General features: G+C 37.2%; 1 protein-coding gene across 3 annotated transcripts in view; it reads right to left on the reverse strand.

Moving 5' to 3' along the window:
• Window positions 1-1450: 1450 nt before the first annotated feature.
• Window positions 1451-18983, reverse strand: part of LOC107772126 (DNA topoisomerase 3-alpha) — a 55457-nt gene continuing 37924 nt past the window's right edge. For 2 of the 3 annotated variants that reach the window (XM_016591612.2, XM_016591611.2), the window contains 6 exons: window positions 9366-9444; window positions 9192-9263; window positions 8185-8268; window positions 5004-5171; window positions 2394-2514; window positions 1451-1925 (listed from right to left, as the gene is read on the reverse strand). In XM_016591612.2, coding sequence (XP_016447098.1) covers window positions 1727-1925; window positions 2394-2514; window positions 5004-5171; window positions 8185-8268; window positions 9192-9263; window positions 9366-9444 — 723 coding nt within the window. In that variant the 3' untranslated portion in view covers window positions 1451-1726. Of the gene's footprint in view, window positions 1926-2393; window positions 2515-5003; window positions 5172-8184; window positions 8269-9191; window positions 9264-9365; window positions 9445-18983 lie in introns of those variants that run through there. The other variant, XR_001644988.2, reaches the window with a different exon arrangement.

The following is an 18983-nucleotide window of genomic DNA, read 5'->3' on the forward strand; positions in this document are numbered from 1 at the left end:
AAAATATAAAAGGTAGCTATAAAAATAATATTTTAAAATAATTTTGGTGTATAATAAATAGGGTATATACGAGGTAAAATTAACTAAATTTATCACCAAAAATACTAAATAATCGTGGGCCCGAGCCATACCATCACTAGCGCATAGATATAAGAAAGAATAACTTGCTCAAAATATTATAATCACTTAAATTTGAAATATACTTTAATAAAATGATTGTATTTTACTATGACTTTGCTTTACTGCTTTGTTTCTTGATTTTAATCTTTTACTATAGCAACTTCTTCTATTTTTTAAAGAAGATATTCATGTTACAACTTAGAATTTAGTATTAAGGGTTAGAACGGGTAGTTAAGGAACGCGAATATCTTATTAAAAAATTTCATTAAAAAAAATTATAAAATCTCATTAAAAATATTCTCCTTTTACACGAATATCTTCTTTTTTGAAATTTATAAAAAATAAATATATAAGAACTTTTTATTTATGATTTTAATTTATCTTTTAACAATTATGTTTTAATAAAATTAATTATATATACCTCATAAGGAGTGTACGTGTAGGATTTCCATAGTATAGGAGGTGTAATTATTTAATTTTAAAATACAAGGATATTTAATATAATTAACCCAAAAATTTATCCATCAAAACAAGTTTCATTACAAAAATATTGACATAAGAGAGGCAAAAGCAGAAAAGGGATTCCACAACCCATTCGATTTATTAGGTCCAAAATATATTACTTATACATGAATCTTTTAACACATACATGTCCAAGAGAAATATAGGCTCAACTGAACAACTAAAGAAATGTAAGTGTAATATCCCAAACCAACAAGGGAAGTAGCGCTACAAAGCACCCGAAAGGATGTTATATCTTCTTCTTTTTAAATAACTAGAAAAGAAAAGGGACCCAAAACTAAACTCTAATCAGTTTTGCGTGTAAGAATTGGAACCTAAATCTTTCAAACTCTAATTAAAGGAAATGGAAGAGATTTCACAAAATTCAAACCAAAATTAGTGGACTAAAAGAAAATACAAGCTTACCATGGTTTTAAAACTTTATAAATTATCTTTTTGATAAAACCCAGTGAAAGTTATACACGTTCGTCAAGTAACTTGCTACAACAAGAACCGGAAGTATTACAATACTCCCTCTATCTCAATTTGTGTCATACTTTTCTTTTTAGTCTGTCCTAAAAAGTGTCATACTTTCTTATTTAGAAACAATTTAACTTAAAACTTTCTATTTTACCCTTTATGAGATGATTTATAGCCACACAAATATCTATAGCTTATTTTAGACCATAAGTTTTTCGAGAGATTTTTTTTCTTTCTTAATCTCCGTGCCGAGTCAAATACCGCCATATAAATTGGAATGGAGAGAGTAATAAACAAAGCTCAAAGAGTTCATTCAATAGGCAAAGGTCCATATGTAAAACCGGAGTTCTGAGATTGTGCAAAGCTTAACATTTCACTCCAAAAGAAATGTCTCAATACATATATACTACAGAAACTACTGAACAGAGTTAAAAAGTTTCCTAAAACTGCTATGCTATATACACCAAAAGAGGTGATACATTCACATCCTACTTAGAAGAGACCAACAATTAGAATGACGAAGCACACATAATGGTACCATAAAAAGAATGAACCTAATTCTGCGAGTTAAGATTGGCCTATTTCAATGCAAAAACATCTTTAATGCAAGAGAATTCAAAATTCATCAACCACGACGTGGACATACATTAGCAAAGTGACCTGGATCACCGCAAATGAAACATCTGCCAGTTATTGGTTCACCTGTTGCTGACACAAATGACACACCACTGGTATTTGGACCACCTTGGCCACGGCCACCTCTTCTGCTGCTAGTGGACGCAGAAGTATTTGTACGCTCACCTCCATTGAGGGTATCTTCCCAACTGCAATGCCAGGCAAAAAAGATTGTATCAACTAGCAAACTACTTTAATGTTATCAAGAGCTCTGAGTAATACAGATAAATCTAAGCAATTATAACGAAGTTCCAATGTCAGAAATTCAATCTCGTCGTCCTCTAGGACAGTAATTACTCCAATATACAAATGATTTTCCAGCAGTATAATGCTATGAATTCTATTTGCAAATGAGCGTCAGCTACAAGTGTTGTAGCAGTTTTTTACAGGTTGGCTGAACAGAATATCAACTATCTGAGGCAATATTTTGGTGAGCTATATAATTAGTTGTCAAGGTTTACAGAGTTATATCTTTCTAGATCATGGTGTTTTTAGCTTTATAATCAAGACCTGGAGAGAGAAGGTACAACAAGATAGAAAAGATTACATATAGTAAGTTTTCAGGTGGAAACTATTTCCAAAAATAAAATATCATGTTGAAATATAGTTTTCCCTACACAAAAAAATTGCACTCCCGTGATTGACATGAAAAGAACTTTCTTCCCCTGTTGTTGGCAGTATTGGCAGTGCGCAAATTGCAAGGCTCTCCACATGAATTACAAGGGATCAAAGGTTCTCCTGCATTGTTAGAAAGGATTAGCTATAAAGTTTGTAATTAACAATAGAGCAGGATCTATCCTATATCACATCACATACCAATATATTTTTTTCGCATTTTGAATTCTGTCCTCACAGTATCACTTCATGTACTCTTTAGTTGCTTTAACGATATTCTATTTGATAGGGTGAGAATTGGAAAGGATAGAGAGTAAAAGTAACTGGAGAACATCCTCAGGTTAGTAAGGGAGGTAAATAGCGGGATAACCAAAATTCTATGGATATCTGGTGTTCATGGTTCAGTATGAGTCGGTTTTCTCCTAAAAAGAAACCAAACCAATTAAGACAAAGAACTACATTTTTGTAAAGGCAAAGAACTACAATACCAACTAAGAGTGCAAACAATTAATATGTATACCATAAAATTTAAAAACTTATAATATATATATATATATATATATATATATATATATATATATATATATATATATATATATATATATATATATATTTGTGTGTGTGTGTGTGTGTGTGTGTGTGTGTGTGTGTGTGTGTGTGTGTGTGTGTGTGTGTTTTTTTGGTTATTTTTTGCTTAAAACTAAAACCAAAACAAAACCAAATTTGATCGGTTCTTAAAATTCAAAACCAAAACCAACCAAAAAGTTGTCGATTTTTTTATCGGTTTGGTTTGGTTTTTCAATTTTTCATGAACACCCGCGATATCACATACTCTGACCAATTTGGTGGGCCAAAGGATAACTTTTGTCATTCCAAAAATGAACTACGGAAGCAATAGAAGAAAACCATTGACTCTCTAAGTTTCAATTTTTTTGTCATAGAAGTGGCGAAGTTGCAATACCATTGTGTTTAATTTCAAAAATCGGTACCATTGCACTCACTCTGTCCCAATTTATGCGACACTCTTTCTTTGTTAGTAGGGGAGTCAATGGTTCGGTTTGGCCGGTTATTTTATAAAATTTGTACCATACAATTTTTCGGTTATTCTATTATGTATAACCAAAATTAGACTTTTCGAAACCGTCTCAATCATTTTGGTTTCTCTTCTGTATCAGTGCGGTTCGGTAAATTTTCGGTAATGTTTTTTAATGTCATGTAAAAGTCACTAGTAGAAGTAGAATGCAATAACATATGTACTTTTATAGGACTTAGTAAAACTCTCTAGACATTTTTACAGTTTAAAAGGTGATAAATTAAAGAAAATATGAAAGATGGCTAGAGTATAGATCCATCAACTATTCTACATCAGCGTAAAAGAAACTAAGCAAATACAAAAAAAATATAAATCACACGAGTGAAAAAATATTAACCAAGTTGGGATTCAAGAATAAAGTCTATAGAAGATTAAATATTCAAAAAGATAAATCAAAATCATACGAAAGGAAACATATTCAATACATTGTAGTTTGCGACTCATAATCGCTACAATTCCTTGTATCTTGCTAGTGAACATGTTGGAAATAATTTAGTTTCAATATGAGTAGCATAATAGGTTTAGGAATTAGGATTTTGAGTAAAATTACTTGTTGGCTTGTAACTGTTTCATAATTCCAAGGCCCAAGATAAAATTTAATGCTTTATTATTTTTAAACTTAATATATAAATATATTTTTTACATTGTAAATTTATTCGATACAGTTCGGTATTTTTTCGGTTTATTTTTATAAAATAAAAAACCGACCCTAATTATTGGTACGGTTATAGATTTGTATAAAAACCTACGGTTTTATTAAAAGAAACCTAAAAGTCGGTTCGGTACGGTACGGTGCGGTCGGTTTAATCGGTTTTTAAATATCCATTGACACCCCTACTTGTTAGTCAGCCCCAAAAAGAATAACATCTTTCTATATTTAGTAACAATTCAACTTTAAATTTTCCTTTTCACTCTTAATGTGATGATTTCTAGCCACACAAATTTCTATGGTTTGAGTTTGTAAAATCTTTCTCTATTTCTTATTTTTGGGCTCAGTCAAACACTTTCACATAAAATTGGGAAGGAGGGAGTACTAAGCAACACTTACTATTGCCAATATTTGTATAAGAAATGGACTTCTATCTAACTCAACCCAAAAACTAGCTCATGAGGTGAGGATTACCAACCAATATGAGACTATAACATCCCCGCATACCTAGCTTTAGACATCTCTAGCATCGACAACATAACATGGGGGCCGAAAGTTGGGTAAAACCAAGAAAAGGATGGGGTTTGGCTCTGAGACCATGTAAAAAAGAGTTTGGGCTTAACTCATGTGAAGATTGTCCAAGACATACAAAGAAACAACAACACATTTCCTCAACTAATGTGGGACTAACAATATTATTTTAACAATGGATGTTAGTCTCCTCAACATGACATCAAGTCAACCAGTGAACAAACATTACCTCTGCGTCATTATCTTTTCATTGGGGACCACAGGGAAGGTGAGAAAATTGCAGGGCTGTTGGTCATTGTACACAAGATATACAGATAAGGTAACAGAAGAGCAACAAACCATTTTGCAAGTCAACTTCCTGAGACCGAGCAGTGCGACTACGAGAAGCCTGTGAAGGACAATCATTTGACAAATGCCCTGTTTGCCTGCAGTATGCACAAGAACCTTGTGCTCTGGAATTGCCTCTCTGTGCACTGCTGGATGCTCTAGGGTTTCCTCGTCCTCTGCCTGGCAAAAAAAGCCCAGCTACAGTCAGTCCTAAGGATGTCAAGTATATCACTCAGGAAATTAAGTCCCTCCAGCAACAAATAAATCATGACATTCATACCAAAAGTTTCAGATGTTTGATGGCATTATGCACTAATCTTTCCTAACTAAATCATCAAGTGAAAAACTAAAGAGTACTCAAAATTGAAATTTTCCTGGGTTGGCTGTGGCAGCCGAAATCGTCAACAGACGATTTCTAAATGAAAGTCAAATGATTAATGTTGAGGAAGGGACTCTGATTGGTTTTGTAGTTTTACTGCCCTAATGCAATGACTCAAATAACTATGAGTGCTCCCAAGACGATGAGATGCATGTGCTGTACTGTCGAGTACTGCTTGCCATATCAACTATGGATTTCTCGTTTTACTTCTTGAAAGCATTAGTAGTTTGAAAGTCATGTACTGAAGCTGTGTAAGAGAGAACCTATGAAAGCTTGTAAACAAAAGCTGTAAAGAAAGCTTAAAAGAATTGCAATGAAATGAGAATAAGTTGTATGAATTGTTGTGATGATCGGATATGTCCTTCTCTATACAAAAGTTCCTATGCATATGACCAGCAGCTATGGGCATAAACCATTTTTAATCATGTCTCAATTCTATCTCTAATATCTGGGCACGGTCTTGCTAGTGCCATGCCATAGTGATCAATGCACATTTGGTTGTCCCTGTTGCACCTCAACTGACCACCTTCTTCCCACGTTCAACTGTAGCTCTCTTGTCACATATTCTAGGGAGTTACTTGACACGAGTCATGAAGAGGTAAAAACCTTGGACGACTTGGTCATCTGGAAAGAGGATTATACGCTTGACTCCTAAAATTCTAAGCTGAAGTTCCTGTAGCCGGTTGAGCTCTATGGCTTTGCACATTTATCCAGCTTGCTTCCATATCCGGCCACTAGCTGGAGATGAAACTCAAATTACTTTGGCCCAATTTCATGTGCAAATTTTCGTGCTGACATAACCAAAAAGTACTTTCTGCGACAAAGTTTCTAGCAAAAGAAGAATACGATTATAGATGGCAAAGGTTAATATTTACTCTTGTCGCATCTAACAGACCAAGTAGGCTTTTGGATTTGAAGGGACTTACTCACCAGTAACAGATGAGTAATGCTCAGACTCTAAACTAGATACAAACATTTAAATTGAAGAGCTAAAGGGAAATGATCGAGCAAAGTAAAAGCAGAAATATTTGCAAGTCATAATCGCTACCACTATTCAAACTTGAACCATATGAAAATCAGAGTTGAAGTGTTTGAACATCTCATCTAAAAGCTTAAGCTGTTAGAGTGAGAGCACACTTTTAATTACTTAATTATATTGTATCTCAACACGGCCCCTCACATGTGGATCTGATTCTTTTTCATGAGCCCTACATGTGGACAACAGCAACTCCAACTTCGGCATTTTTCATGTCACAGAAGTTCCTCACACAGTTCAATGAAGAGCGTAATTTGAAATTAAACCAAATTATAGTAAGAACTGCATTCAATCATATTTCAAATTTAATTCTGATGAATGAAACTACCGAAACATCAGAAGAAAAAGTTCATAGTATTAATTTGACTGTAACTCAAAGGTATCTAACTTAGGGCATTTGATATAGAAAATGGTTGGTTTTGCCTTAGTTTTGGTTTTGTACCCTAAAACACTAAAGCATTTTTTTAGAACTTTCATATGGGTGAAATTAATTAGATTAAAACTGATTAAACATCTGCAGATGCTACTAATCATATTTCCAAATAAATCATTTTTCATTTCAAGGGGAAAAATCAAATCCAGACAAAATAATTCTTTTTGAGCAAGAGATCAAAGGCGTTTCAGCCTAATAAATGGACTTTGGGCCTAACTCAACCCAAAAGCTAGCTTATGAGGTGAGAATTGCCCAAGACCATATAAGGAAACCAAGGACCTCAAATCTCACTGATGTGGGACAATTCAACACCCATCCTCACGCCCAGGCCTGCAAACTGGAGCGTAGACAACATAAATGGGGGCCCAACATCGGTAACAATAATTGGGATGGGCCTGCCTCTGATACCATAATAAATAGACCTTGGGCCTAACTCAACCACAAAAGCTAGCTTATGAGGTGAGGATTGCCCAATACCATATAAGGAGACCGAGGACCTCAAATTCCACTGATGTGGGATAACTTAACACCCCTCCTCACGCCCAGGCCTGCAAACTGGAGCGTGGACAACATAAATGGGGGTCCAACATCGGTAACAATAATTAGGATGGGCCTGCCTCTAATACCATCTGTAACAGCCCAACCCGCTAGAAATATTGTCCGCTCTGGGCCTAGGCCCTCACGGGTTTAAAATGCGTTACTAGGGTCTAAGGCTTGTTAACTTATAAGTTTTGTCGATGTGGGACTCTGTCTAAAGTCTTGGGTGTTACATACACCCCCTCTTTATAGGATTAGCCTAGACTCATCACTGAGGTTTGCCTCGCCTAACGGGGATTTGCTGCCTAGACTCAGCACTGAGGTTTGCCCCGCCTAACCGAGATTTGCCTAAACTCAGTCGAACTCTGACCCACTATCGGCAAGGCTGACACAAGAGTAGCTCTGATACCATAATAAATGGACCTTGACCTAACTCAACCCCAAAAGCTAGCTTATAAGGTGAGGATTGCCCAAGACCCTATAAGGAGACCAAGGACCTCAAATTCCACCGATGTGGGACAACTCAACACAGCCTTTGCAGAGAGTGGTCCCACAGGGAGCCTATTGTTTTCCAAAAAAAGAAAACGGCAATGGAAGTTTCGTTTTTCGTCAGAAAAAAAAGGGAGATTCGTTTTCCAGTTTTGTTTTCCAACTGTTTTTTGGGAAGAAAAAGAAAGCATGTTCTGTTTTAGAAAAACAAACAATCGTTTTAAGGGCCATAAGATAACCTCAAAAAGGAAAGCAATCATCAGAATTGCAAATAAAACTACATCGAAACAAAAGCTCTGGACGGGTGTTCCTTACATACCGAAAGTGTTTGAACTACTGCGAGAACCAGTTCCGCAAATTTCCACCAGCTGCCTTAGAATATCATCACAGCCACCAATGCAACCTGAGAAGATTATAGAACTTTCACTGTTATATAGCTGCACTGTCTAGAAGCAACATTAACATTGTGCATGCACTTCATAAGTTCCATGACTTTATAATGCATATATAATTTTTGAGACATTTTTGTATTTTATGCTAAAAGATAACTCCTTGCAGAGTGTGACAGTTTAATCTTTTGTCAGACTCTCCTTATTTTTAATTTATGATCCCCTGTGCCACTGAAAAGAAAACACAATCATATATCATAGCACCAAAATATGTCTCTTTCTGTTTGATTGGTGAAAATAATATTCTCCAACTCAACCAACCACACCATGACTGGTGCTGTCAGCAATGACACCACAGTGATCTCATTCGCTTTTGTGCCGCTCTTGGAATGTTTAACACAACTAGTTCATTTCGGTATGCCTCACACGTCGCTCTCTTACTGTCACTACCAAATGTGAAGTCCCGCCATCAACACCCACCAAACTTTAAAGTATCAAACTTGGCAAAGATTTGTTTAACTTTAACCATCTATAACAAATGTTGCACCCAGAAAAGAAGAGGTGGATTGTAAACAATTTAATATTGAGCATGCACATTCTCATGCTTAATAATTTAAAATAGAATGACTTTCAATTCCTTTCAGTACATTATCATGCAGCATATTCATCATTCAGACTTCTCCATTTCAGCATTTGAGAACTCACAACACATATGTTCAACGAAAAGACTATTAGCTCTATTAAATAATTGGAAATAAAGTAAGAAGATAGGAAATCAAAGAGAAGAGATTTTAAAAGGGAGCCAGCAAGCCTTGTAATTCTTTATACACATTTGTTCAAGGAAGAAAATATTTTCAACTATTTAACGTTCCATTGAACAATAAAAAGGGATAGGGTCTCTTAGGAAGACTTAGACGAGATCGACTTTCCATCTTACCTATATGTTGAGCACTATAATTTGGCGGTATTTCCAGCCGGCGAAATCTAAATTGAATCTTGTATACTGGTCCTGAATGTCATCTTTGGAAATCAGGAAACCAAACATAGAAAAAGATGTATAGGATAAGGTTGTCCAATCCAGTACAAGAAAAGAAAAACTCCAAGAAGCAACCTGGACCGCAGCTGGTGCACGTATTCTCTGTAACAGAAGCTTCTGATAGAGATCCAGGTAGCCAGACAACATTTCTGCACTGTATGAACAAGATAAAGCAGCAACATGTCAGTAGCAATAATTTTACTAGGATTCTTAACTACATAATTGTTATAACACTACTCCACAAACCATATATCAACCAAAGCAAATCATAATACGCGATCATTATCAATTTGCAATTTTACATTGGTAATAATAGGAGATTTGAAATTGAAGAGAAGTGAGACTTGATGTCAATCTCCTAATATATAGCTGATTTACAGCAACTAACTCAATCAAATCAAATCAAACTAAACCAAATTAATAAAAATTACTAGACAATTTCAGAAAATCATGTGTATAGAATCTCGATATTTAGAATGGAAAGGAACTGAAGGAAAGAAAAGGAGAGAATAATATTGTATTCTCAAAATAAACTTAGGACAAGAAATTGTCCCCTCTCCTTCCCTTCCCTTCCCTTCCAAATCCTTCCATTTAAAAGTAATATTACTAGTGACAGTTGCTAGAATAGTTATAGTATTTTGCTGAAATTATTTGTGCTACTGAACAAATGGATAACTACTAAATTTTGACACTTTTTGAAATAAAACGTTAAGTGACAGATCGTACGAGATTTCTTAATTACATAAATGGCATATAACTGAAGATTTCAAGAAGAAGAATGAAACTTCTTGTGTTTCAGTATGTTTTTACATCCAACGAGCACTATTATTTATATAGAGGTTCCTATGGCTAATTTAGGAGAGGAAATCAATTACAGTTACTACACAAATTAATTAGAATAAAATCTCCTAGAATAGAATCAAATCTCCTAAAATTAAGTTTCCTACAATCAAGCTAGTCAACATAATCAAATCTCCTAAAATTAAGTTTCCTACAATCAAGCTAGTCAACACTCTCCCTCAAGTTGGTGCAAATATGTCACACATGCCCCACTTGCAAACTAAAGTGTGGAAGGTTCGTCTGTTGAGACTTGAGACCTTTTGTAAACACATCAGCTAGTTGTTTCTCTGATGATACATGAATTAAAGTCAAAACACCATCTGTAATCTTTTCTTTGATGAAGTGTCGATCAATTTCAACATGTTTCGTTCGGTCATGCTGGACAGGATTATGAGTTATGTTGATTGCAGTCTTGTTATCACAATACAAGGAAAGTTTCCCTTTTCTATACAATTTCAATTCCTCTAGTAGCTTTTGTAACCACAAAAGTTCACAAAAACCCTAGGCCATAGTTCTATATTCTGCCTCGGCACTTGATCTAGCAACTACCTTTGCTTCTTGCTTCTCCAAGTAACCAAGTTCCTACGAGTGTACAATAACCGGAAGTAGATCTTCTGTCATCTAGAGATCCAGCCCAATTTGCATTTGCATAAGCTTCTATACACCATGTTTGGAGAAAAGGAGACCTTTGCCTGGAGCAGACTTTAGACACCGCAAAATGTGGAAGACAACTTGCATATGAGAATCCCTAGGATCATGCATGAACTGACTTACCAGGCTGACTGAGTAAGCTATATTTGGTCTAGTGTGGGAGAGATAGTCTTCCAACCAACCTCTGATATCTCTCCTTATCAACAGACTCTCCAACTCCTGTTTGTAACTTGTGATTACTTTCAATAGGCGATTCTGCTGGTTTGCATCATGTCATACCAGTTTCTTTCAAGAGATCTAAAATATACTTTCTTTGAGAAGTAAAGATTCCCCTTTTCCTTCTGGCAACCTCAATTCCCAACAAGTACTGCAATTTTCCAAGATCATTGATCTCGAATTCCTGTGCCAACGGCTTCTTCAGCCGAACAATCTACTCTTTGTCATCTCTTGTCATTACTATATCATCAACATAAACTATGAGAAGAGTGACTTTACCGCTTTGAGGTCTTATGAAGGGAGTATGATCAGCATTGCTCTATTGGTAACCAAACGAGATCATTGCTTTGCAAAATCTGTTAAACCAAGCTCTAGGAGATTCCTTCAATCCGTACAGGGCTTTCTTCAATCTGCACACATTTCCTCGACTCTGTTCAGTATCAAATTTCCATATACACTTCTTCCAAGTCTCCATTAAGAAAAGCATTTTTCACATCAAACTGTTGTAAGTCCCAATCAAGATTAGCTACACAAGATAAAAGTATTCTAATAGTGTTCATTTTAGCAACACGAGCAAATGTTTCTTGATAGTCCACTCAATAAGTTTGAGTGAATCCCTTAGCCACCAATCTTGCTTTGAATCTTTCAACCTAGCCATCAGTTTTGTGTTTCACAGTGAAGACCCATTTGAAACCAACCAACTTCTTGTCTGGGGTTGATGTGACATGCTCCAAAGTGCCTTTTTTTGACAAGGCCTTCATTTCTTCAATCAAAGCTTGCTTCCATTTAGGATCGGCAAAAGCTTCCCTCCAATTATGGGGAATAGACACAGAAGAAATAGACAAGGCAAAGGCTATATAGAAAACAAAATTAGATAAAGGGTGTTTGGTGGTGCAAGATCTTACTCCTTTTCTGCGAGCAATAGGCAAATTTATCTCATTAGGAAATGTAGATAACTCACCAGTAGAAAAGAGTTCGGCAGAAAAGGATTCATCTTCAGTAGATTGCATTGATGGCTTTTTCTGCTCCATTTCTTCTTGAGTAAGTTATCAAATCAGGTCTGTCCAAACGCCCAATAGTCTCCCCCTTAATTCTTTCTCCAATTCACTTTCCTTCGTGGTAGTGGTAGTGGTAGTGGTAGTGGTAGTGATAGTAGTAGTGGTATCAATAGTGGCTCTAGGGAGAATAATCTCTTCCTTCTTATAGCTCTCCCCCAGAAGAGGTGATGGTGTAATACTGAAATAGGGCCCAGATTCTTGAAAGGTAACACCATGCTGACAAAGGATCTCCTAGAGGGAGGATGATAGCATTTTACCCTTTTGTGTTGGGGAACGCCTGATAAAGACACATTTAAGAGCTCTAGGATCAAGTTTCCCAGAGTTTCTAGTGTGAACTGTGAGAATGCACAGAAAAAAAATCTATTTTATTAACAATGATAAAATAAGCCCTATATATAATACATATTCTACTCCTACTACATATGGGACTAGGACATATTCTATTCCTACTACATATGAGACTGAGACTATTTACATATAACTATCTAACACTCCCCCTCAAGCCGGTGCATACAAATCATATGTATCGAGCTTGTTACATATGTAACTAATACGAGGACTAGTGAATCACTTGGTGAAAATATCTGCAAGATGATCATTCGACATACAAGGCCACTAGACTCCCCATGAGCAACAAAATCAAGTGGTTGCTGACAAAACAGAAGTTGGCCGAAAGGTCGCCGGATACATTTGAAAATTGTGAGACTAGGCCGAATTTCACACTACAAAATAGGTTCTAAAACACCACCAGAAAATAAAACCTTTTTAGAAATCACTGTTCACGCCGGAAAAAATAAAAGTTGTCAGAATTTGATGTAATTTATATGGGTAGGCTCGGTATCAATGGACAAGAACTTGTCCAGAAGAAGTTTTATCAGAAAGTGGCCGGAATGGCTCACACGCGTCGGAAAAGTTACTGTAACTCGTTGGATCCCTAGTTCTGGCGGCGCGTGGAGGCGCGTGAGCGATTGACTAGGGTTTTGTCGCCTGACTTTTCCGAACAAGATGGTAATGTTGGTTTTCACACAACACTTAACGATGAGAAGATAATGCAAATCAATCTTGAGTCGTCAACCGGAAAGACGCACTGATTTTTCTGTTCCGATGCCGATGGGACTGAAATTTCTTGGGTTTGGTCGCACAATGATTTCGGATCTGATGGTGGTACTGGTATATGCATAGTACCACAGTAGCAGTGATGAACCCCGGGAACAAGACGATGTTGCCGGAAAATTGCACGGCGATGAGATCTTTCTTTCCGTATGTCGCTGGAATGACGCACAACGATAATTTTCTCATTGAAACTCTGATACTATGTGAGAATGCACGGGAGAAAAATCTATTTTATTAACAATGATACAATGAGTCATATATATAATACATATTCTACTACTAGGACATATTCTATTCCTACTATATATGAGACTAAGACTATTTACACAACTATCTAACATGAACAAAGCAGAGATACCCAAGCACCTTCGGAGTAACATGGTCATTTTACCTTTTAAAGCTTCCAGAGGACACTGAAAATTGAGGGTTTTAAGCGGCATTCTGTTGATGAGATAGACAACTACTAGAATGGCATCCTCCTAGTAAGATTTTGGTAGATTCATAGTAAACATAAGAGATCTTGCCACTTCTAAGAAATGTCTATTCTTCCTTTCAGCAACCACATTTTGTGCACTAGTATAAGGACAACTTGTTTGGTGGATAATCCCATAAGACTCCAAATAAGCACCAAAATTTTTATCCATGTATTATGCGCCGTTGTCAGTTCGTAAGAATTTTATCTTACTCTCAAATTGAGTACAAACTATCTTATGAAATGACTGAAAGCAAGAGAAAATTTCACTTTTGGCCTTTAACAAAAATACCCAAGTCATCCTAGTACAACAATCATTAAAAGTAAATGTTAAATAGTTTAGTAATGTATAATGTCCCACATTGGGAAGTAGATACCTCTTATTATGTAATCATTGTATATAAATAGGGCATTGTACAGCACTTTAGAAATAATTAATAAAACTTTTCCATGCTATACTTCTCACATGGAATAAGAGCGTTGGTGAGAAACATCCGGAAAAGAGAACTCCACCGGACAGTCGTCGCGAGTCAATTTCCGGCGACTTCTTGGGTTGTTATTGCGTCACCTACGTTTCCCTTAGTGTTGTGCTAAAACCAACACCATCACAGGGTCCTACACCCTCCGGCGATCAAACCCCAGCAAACCCCGCTGGAAAATAACCCCCCACGCGCCCACACGCGCCGGCCAGAAGAAGAAAAATTCCGGTGAGATCTCCTCACGCGCTGGCGCGTGAGTTGCCCTCCGGCCATTTCCTGACAGCTTATTCGCGAGGCTATTCCGAGCAAATTCCGACGCCTTTTTTATTTTCCGGCGAGATTTCTGGCGACTGTTCAGTTTTCGGCGAGAGGCAGTGTTTTTTCTTCAGTGTTCCTGTGAGCTTTTTATTGTTTTTAATTGTCTGTGCTATTTGGTTTAACAATGTCTTTGGGACTTGATGTTTTTGGTTCTAAAAGCACGGTTCTGGAAATTCAAGTTTGATGATTACTTCGGAACCCTTAATGGGAAGTTCAAACTACTTAGACTGGGCTTCTTCTATTGAGTTGTGGTGCAAAGGTCAAAGTGTTCAAGATCACCTAGTCAAGAAGACTTATAATGGAGATGAAAAGCCAAAGCACTCTGGGAGAAAGTTGATGCTCAATTATGTAGTTCGTTGTGGCGATCGATTGATTCCAAGATAATGCCTTTGTTTCGTTCTTTCCAGACATGTTATTCTGTTTGGGAGAAGGCTCATACTATATACACTAATGACATATCTCGTTTTTATGATGTGATATCTCGGATGACAAACTTAAAGAAACAGGATTTGGATATGTCTACCTACTTGGGACAGGTGCAGGCAGTTATGGAGGAATTTGAGAAGTTGATGACAGTCACTACTAGTGTTGAAAAACAACAAGAGTAACGACATAAGATGTTTCTAGTTCTTACACTTGTTGGACTGCTTAATGACCTTGACTCGGTGAGAGACCAAATTTTGGCTAGTCCTTCGATCCCTACAGTTGATGATGAACTATTATCTCCATTGCTTCATCTTGCTGCACCACCCAGTTACACTATCTCACCACCAACTGTTGATTCCTCTATTCTCGCATATTAGACAAGGGAAAATCGGACAACTCAGGCTATGGAAAAATCGACATAGAGGAGGTCGTTTTAGGAGATTTCGACCCAAGTGTTCTTATTGTAATAAACTTGGACATACTCGTGAACTGTGTTATTCTTTACATGGTCGACAACCCAAAAACGCTCATGTTGCTCAGACCGAGACTACAGGTAATCAAGGATTTTCTTTAACTGAAGGGGAATATAATGAGTTCATTTCGTATCGAGCAAGTAAGCAGACATCTCCACAAGTAGTCTCGCTTGCTCAGAGTGATACTCGTGTTGCTGGTAATTCTTTTGCTTGTGTTTCTCAGTCAAGTACTCTTGGACCGTGGGTCATGGACTGAGGAGCTTTCGATCATATCTCTGGTAATAAATCACTTTTGTCGAATATTGTGTATTCACAATCTCTTCCTACTATTACCTTAGCCAATGGGTTCCAAACTAGGGCAAAAGGAGTGGGACAAGCTAATCCATCATCTTCTGTCACTCTAGATTCCGTTCTTTATGTCTGTGGTTGTCCTTTTAGTCTTGCATCTGTTAGTCGTTTGACTTGTGCCCTCCATTGTGGTATATATTTTATTGATGATTCTTTATTATACAGGACCGCAGTACGGGGCAGACGATTGGCACAGGGCGTGAATCACAAGGCCTTTACTACCTTAACTCACCCAATCCCTCCACAGCATGTCAAGTTACAGATCCTCCAAACCTAATTTACAAACGCTTAGGACATCTGAGTTTATCCAAGCTTCAGAAGATGATGCCTAGTTTGTCTACATTAGATTGTGAGTCGTGTCAACTTGGGAAACATACCCGAGCCACCTTTCCGCGTAGTGCTAAGAGTCGTTCAGCGTCTATTTTTTCTTTAGTTTATTCTGATATATGGGGTCCTAGTAGAGTTAGTTCAACCTAAGGATTTCATTGTTTTGTTAGTTTCATTGATGATTACTCAAGATGTACTTGGATTTTCCTAATGAAAGATCATTCCGAGTTGTTTTCTATCTCCAAGAATTTTTGTGCTGAGATTAAAAATCAATTTCGTGTTTCTATTCGCACTTTTCGTAGTGATAATGCTTCAGAATACTTATCATCTCAGTTTCAGCAGTTTATGACCTCTCAAGAAACTATCCATCAAACATCTTGTTTGTATACCCCTTAGCAGAATGGGGTAGCAGAGAGAAAGAATAGACATCTCATTGAAACTACTCGCACACTTCTCATTCAGTCCCATGTTCCGCTGCATTTTTTGGGCGATGCAGTTCTTACAGCTTGTTACTTGATTAATCGGATGCCTTCATCTGCTATCCAGAATTAGATTCCACATTCAGTATCGTTCCGTAAGTCACCTTTATACTATCTTTCTCCTCATGTTTTTGGGAGTACATGTTTTGTTCACACCTTAGCTCCTTGTGCTCTTAAGTGTGTCTTTCTTGGTTATCATCGGGTTCAAAAGGGGTATCGCTGCTACTCACCTGACCTTCGTAGATATCTTACGTCAGCCGATGTCACATTTTTTGAGTCTCAACCTTACTTTACTTCTTCTGATCATCCCAATGTATCTGAGGTCTTACATGTACCTAGTACCTACTTGTAAGGAATCCACATCCACAACACCACCACAACCACTACTACATATACAGACTTTTAAGGAGTCTACAGTTGCTCCTCCTACATCCCCAGCCACAAGACCACCACTCTTGACTTATCATTCTCGTCCGCGTCCAGCATCAGGCCCAGATGAGTCACGTCCAGCATCAGATTCTGCACCTACTGCGGACTTGTCTCCTCCTAGTCCACCAATTGCACTCCGTAAAGGTGTACAATCCACACTTAATCCTAATCCCCATTATGTCGATTTAAGTTATCATAACCTGTCATCACCTCATTATGCTTTTGTATTTGTCCACTGTTTCCATTCCTAAGTCTACAGGTGAGGCACTATCTCATCCAGGATGGCGACAGAAAATGGTTGACAAGATGTCTGCTATACATGCGAATGACAATTAGGAGCTTGTTCCTCTTCTTTCAGGTAAGTCTATTGTTGGTTGTCAGTGGGTTTATGCAGTCAAAGCCGGCCCGGATGGCCAGGTTGATTGGCTTAAGGATCGTCTTGTTACAAAAGGATACACTCAAATATTTGGGCTTGATTATAGTGACACTTTCTCTCCCACGGCTAAAGTAGCATATGTTCGCCTCTTTTTGTCCATGGTTGTTCGTCATTGGCCTCTTTATCAGTTAGACATTAGGAATGTTTTTCTCCACGGTGATCTTGAAGATGTTTATATGGAGCAATCCCCTGGTTTTGTTGCTCAGGGGGAGTCTAGTGGTCCGATTGTACAGGTCACTCATATGGTTTGAAACAGTCTCCTAGAGCTTGGTTTGGTAAGTTCAGCACAGTTATTCAGGAGTTCAGAATGACTCGTAGTGAAGTTGATCACTCTGTGTTTTATCAGCATTCTGCTTCTAATTTGTGCATTTATCTTGTGGTTTATATTGATAATATTGTTATTACAAGCAATGATCAGGATGATATTACTAATCTGAAGCAGCATCTCTCTTAGCACTTTCAAACTAAGGATCTGGGCAGATTGAAGTATTTTCTAGGTATTGAGATCGCTCAGTCTAGCTCATATATTGTTATTTTATAGCGGAAGTATGCCTTAGACATTCTTGAGGAGACAAGAATGATAGGCTGCAGACCTGTTGACACTCCTATGGATTCGAATGCCAAGCTTCTGCCAGGACACGGGGAGCCTCTTCGCGATCCTGCGAAATAAAGGAGGTTGGTTGGCAAATTGAATTACCTCACAGTGACTAGACCTGACATTTCTTTTCCTGTGAGTGTGGTAAGTCAGTTTATGGATTCTCCTTGTGATAGTTATTGGGATGCAGTTCGCATTCTTCCGTATATAAAGTCAGCTCCAGGCAAGGAATTACTATTCAAGGATCATGGTCACGAGCAGATTGTTGGGCACACAGATGTTGATTGGGCAGGATTGATAGACGTTCTACGTATGGATATTGTGTTCTATTATGAGGTAATTTGATCTCTTGGAAAAGCAAGATACATAATGTAGTTGCTCGATCTAGCGCTGAAGCAGAATATCGGGTCATGGTTATGGTAACGTGTGAGCTAATTTGGGTCAAGCAGTTGCTCAAGGAGTAAAGTTCGGAGAAATCAGCAAGATGGAATTGGTGTGTGATAATCAAGCCGCTTTTCATATTGCATCAAATCTGATGTTCCATGAGAGGACTAAACACATTGAAATCAACTGTCACTTTGTCAAAGAAAAGATACTCTCAGGACATATTGTTACAAAGTTTGTTAAGTCGAATGATCAGCTTGCATATATTTTCATTAAGTCTCTTACTGGTTCTCGTATTAGTTACATCTGCAACAAGCTCGGACATATGACTTATATGCACCGGCTTAAGGGGAGTATTAAATAGTTAGTAATGTATAATGTCCCACATCGGGAATTAGATACATATTATTATGTAATCACTGTATATAAATAGGGCATTGTACAATAATTTAGAGATAACTAATAGAACTTTTTTGTGCTACACTTCTCACGGTAACCAACCATCGACTATCAGACAAAAGAAACTATTTGAGTAGGACCCCATGCATCAGAATGAATAGTCGAAAAAGTAGTTGTACATTTATTATCACTTAAAGAAACTGTTTAGTATGCTTGGCAAATTCACAAGCATCACAAAACAAAGATTCAA

The sequence above is a fragment of the Nicotiana tabacum genome, chromosome 13, assembly GCF_000715075.1.
Source record: "Nicotiana tabacum cultivar K326 chromosome 13, ASM71507v2, whole genome shotgun sequence".
Lineage (NCBI taxonomy): Eukaryota > Viridiplantae > Streptophyta > Magnoliopsida > Solanales > Solanaceae > Nicotiana > Nicotiana tabacum.